Below are 4334 nucleotides of genomic sequence, written 5' to 3'. Positions count from 1 at the left end.
AAAACCATGTGCATAGTCAATCCTACATGAGTTCCCACGGTAGATTTCTCACACTAGTACTTGGGACATTCGAAAATCAGTACTGTATGCCGATTTCCTCAAAAAGTACCTTCACAGTACTAATAGTTTATCTTCATAAACAAATTATGGAATGAATCAGCAGTCAACTTGTGCACTCTCAGAGAGCGCTCCAGAACCGAAGAGAGCCATAGCACCGGCAAAGCACTTAGCCATTTCAGTCAAGCAGGTGTACTCAATGCCATGTGCCCAAGATTTGCCGGCCGCTCAGTACGCAACGCCATGTGAGGAGGCTTACTACCATGAGAAACACACGCTGTGAGAGAGAGAGAGAGAGAGAGAGAGAGAGAGAGAGAGACAAGAAGCACCGCTGGATCTGAATCGAATCTGATTTGCTTGCTTAACCGTCATCATTGACACTCCATTATTGTACTCAAATAACAAATGCAACCGCCGTGCTGTACACGTACTACAGCGTAGGGATCTACACCGCCACCGCCCACAGCAGTGACACTCTCACAACAGTCAACAGTGTGAACCACACACGGACCAGATCAGATTAGACTACTATTATCATCACCAACTAGCAAGCCTTATTATTATTGAAACCACCATCATACAGCTTGCGCTCGGGACTGACTTACCGGGTGCCGCCATGGCCGCCGGGAAGTCCACTCCACCGGTTGGGTTAGCAGCGTGGAACCCGGCGGGGGAACGCGCAGCAACACGCTAGAGGGTTCATTTACAGCGAGGCCTCCTCGAGGGGCGCTAAACAAAGCCTCGGATTTACATTGGCCAGCCTGTCATGGGGGAGCTTCAAAATGGCGAGGGGGGAGCTTCAAAATGGCGAGCGGGAGGGCGTGTCGGCGCGGCCGAAGGTCAGGCCCGGCCGACGTGCTCGTGCCGCGGCCGTTCCCCCCTCGGGACGGACCTCCAGCCCCGGTGGTGCGTCTCGTAGTTGCTGCAAAGGTTGAAGGAAAGTGTAAGGCATTAGCAGCGCATCAAAGCATGGTACACAGAACAAGAGAAGCTCCAGGGTTGAGGTTTTGGGTTCCAGTGAGATGCATTGTTTGGAAAATGACTGGGTTTTCACATACTTGGGAGCAGCAGAGGTGGAACCGTGTGGTCTGACGTTAGAATGGTTCTTCTTGTAGAACCGGATGGAGATCAGGCTGCTATGCTCTCTAACCGAAGATTCGGGTGATCCGTGGAAGCTTACTCCAGATGCTTGCCTTGAGCAAAACCCTGTAGTGTTTAAAAAACAAGGGATTTTAGTGTGCCATTTTTTCCTAAAGACCAACGGCTTTTTGAACTACATGGCTTAGAGCAAGTATAATAGAGATGAGTCAGCAGGCTATATGGAATAAACTAGTATATTTTTGCTTAGTTGGAGGAAAGAGAAGAGGAGAGAGAAGGTAAGCGGGCTCTTCGTGAAGAGCCAGCTCTAGCACGTGCTCCTAGGCACTTTGTGAGAATGAAAGGTGAGCCACATAATGAAAAAGTAGTACACTCTTTTGATCTACTATTATAGATGTTGGCTATAAGATGGGTTGTAGATGACATGGCACTGGCTTATAGCCAGCAGCTGGCTATACTATTAACCATGCTCTTAACAAACAGTTAACAGTATGCACTGTTTGACCACTTGACTCAATATATATACCACAAGTGGATCTTTGCATTGCCCAATGTAAAAAATATGCCATCCGCAACTATGTCTAAACTAAACATCAACTCTTGCATAAATGACATGGATGAACAATTTGACAAGCAAGGACATGGTAAGAAACTATAATATAAACATTAAACAAAAGTTTGATATGTGTACAGTCGATTGCTTAATAAGTCTGGCTGTTCAAAAAAAGTAAATTCTAATGAGAGAATAACAGTATTGTCCAGATTCATCCTATGTGCCCAAGATTTGACATGATTAATTGTAAAGTATACAAAGTTAACTTGCATCGGCGGTTATCAGTATCATTGTATCATCAAGAAACTTGCATTTGACAAAGCTAATCTCAGGACTAAGAAAGGTTCTGCTTCATTTATAAACATATATTTGTTCTTCCATAATGGCATGACAAATATGAGATGACAGTAATAATACTTGTGTTACTAATTTGGTATACCTTGCCAGAGGATGACGAGGCAGAAGATAATGGTGATGATCATGGGACAAAAATTGCTATTTGAGGAACCCTGTTTGCCATTTTTCATCTTCTTCAAAGCCTTCATCCGCTCAATCCTTGCCCGCTTCAACAAAGCGAGCTCATTCAGCTCGTTGAGGAGCTTCTGGTCAGAAGCATCCAACGGCAAATGCGTCGGCGGCCTCGGCGGCCGTGGTGGCTTCTTGGAGCTGGACCGCTTCTTCTTTGCCTTCTCACCTCCAGAACTGTCCAGGAGGCCCATTTTCTCCTCCCCTTCGGACTTCCTGTCATCTCCATTCTTGGAAGCGGTTTCCATAGCGGGCGAGGAACAATCCATGTGCTGATTCCCGTCATCCTTGGTGTGCATGACACGATTCAGCCCGCCATTTGGCGGTGTTCTTGGTGGGCTCACCGCAAAATTAGCATCCATTCCATGGCCATGCTCGCTGATAACAACGTTGTTCCCACTCTCCAGGTCGATCAGAGCATCCCGCTCGCTCGCGCCCTTGGCTTCCATCAGAACTGGCGAAACAACGCCTCTAAAGCATCAAGAGACAAAATCTCTGGCTCCCACTTTGACCGGGGACCAACACTCGGATCAAATGTGCTCCTCCCAAAATCGCAAGAAACAGCCTCTGGAAAACTGCCTGCCTGCCTACCTGCACGGATAAGTTTGGCCACAAGTTAGGTCAGTTGGCTAAAAGTCCACATTCCACAGAGTTGTAACCATGGGTTTCAAACGATGGAAACAAAATTCAAGCATTTCTCCGCCAGAATTACCAAACCATCCAACAGATCAGCACCCTGAACCTCGCCTAATCGCCACAAGAAAATGGAAAACCAGCCATGTAACTAACACACAAGGATAGCAATGCTAGGAGATACCACCAAAGTCCAAAGGGAGGTACAAATTAAAGGAGGGAGGAGGCTTCCTTGGATTCTGAGGACATTTCATCAAAAGGAAGAGCTGCAACAACCCCAAATACCTGAATCAAGAAGAAACCTGGGAGAGAATCACGCAAAGCTCCGAAATCTTTATCCTGCTTAAACGCTAAACGCAAGACCAAATCAGCCGCCGCCACTCTACCTCCTTTCACACGCACCTTTGCATTGCAATCAAACGAAGCATCGCATCAGCTACACATGGCGATGGCGGACGCGCTGTCCCTCCATTGTTTTTCCGTTGCTTCGTTTCAGGGGGAACGGGCGAGGCGAGGCGAGAAACAAATGGCTTCGGTTACGGTCTGGAACCACCACCATTTTTCCAGGGACAGCGACGGCTATTTTTAGCTTGCTTTCCCCAAAACCGGAAGAATCTGGCGAGAGGGCGTCCGCATTTCAAGCCATTCTAAACAGGGGAAAGCAGAGCAGGCCCCGAATTTGGTGCTGAGAGTAGCAACGGAAGCACACGAATTTCCGCATGAATCGGGGCAGCAAATCCGCCGAAAGGCAGGAGAAAGCTGGGGAAATTAGTTAATTAATTCGGCAGCTAAACAGCCCGGCAAACGAAACGAACAAATCGGCGAAAAATGTTTGGATTTTTGTTAACCTATCCGGTGCTGGAAACAAGCGGAAGTGACGGGAGGAAGGGACGGGCGCGGAAGGGAACGAGCCCCGCAAGAATCCAAGGGAATGCCGCTCCGCCGAGCGAATCGAGACGGGGGAGAGGGGCGGACACGCCGACGCGATGCATGAGCAGGGACGGGACAGCTCGAACGAAAATCATGGAGGCAATCCCCAAGCTACGATCCATGGAAGCGAGGAGGAGGCTCGCTCGAACGGCACGGAGTAAACAAAATCCAGTAAAAAAGATTCAAAACAACGGCTCTATCACGCATGATGATATAATAATCAAACGAAGCAAAAGAAGCCATCTTTCCGCCCCGGGACGAGGAGCAAAACGCATCAAGAACCCCGGCCATTTTCCCCACACAAATCAAGAAGAAATCCCCAACCAACGGGCACAAAAAGTGCAGCGGTGAACCCACCTGTACAGCGCCGGCGAATGATGGCCTAGCAACGGACGGCCGATCTCTCCCCCGGCGAATCAAGAACTCCGCAGCGCAGGGAGAGGCGCCAATCCAGGTGCGGAGGGAGGTGCGGGGGAGGCGACCTGGCTGAGGGATCGAGGAGGGAGGGAGGGGAAGGACCGGAGGAGGAGGAGGAGGA

General features: G+C 49.0%; 1 protein-coding gene across 1 annotated transcript; it reads right to left on the bottom strand.

Annotated features, from left to right (window-relative positions):
* Positions 1 to 395: 395 nt before the first annotated feature.
* Positions 396 to 4328, bottom strand: LOC119323234. The gene is made up of 4 exons (XM_037596835.1): positions 4154 to 4328; positions 2148 to 2824; positions 1116 to 1263; positions 396 to 979 (listed from the first exon to the last, which is right to left on the bottom strand). The coding sequence occupies exons 2-4, from the start codon at positions 2680 to 2682 to the stop codon at positions 898 to 900; spliced, it is 765 nt and encodes a 254-aa protein (XP_037452732.1). The 5' UTR covers positions 2683 to 2824; positions 4154 to 4328; the 3' UTR covers positions 396 to 897.
* Positions 4329 to 4334: the final 6 nt, after the last annotated feature.

The sequence above is a fragment of the Triticum dicoccoides genome, chromosome 1B (assembly GCF_002162155.2).
Source record: "Triticum dicoccoides isolate Atlit2015 ecotype Zavitan chromosome 1B, WEW_v2.0, whole genome shotgun sequence".
In the NCBI taxonomy this organism is placed as follows: domain Eukaryota; kingdom Viridiplantae; phylum Streptophyta; class Magnoliopsida; order Poales; family Poaceae; genus Triticum; species Triticum dicoccoides.
The sequence above is the reverse complement of the archived record's forward strand: the minus strand, read 5'-3'. Positions and strand labels throughout refer to the sequence as shown.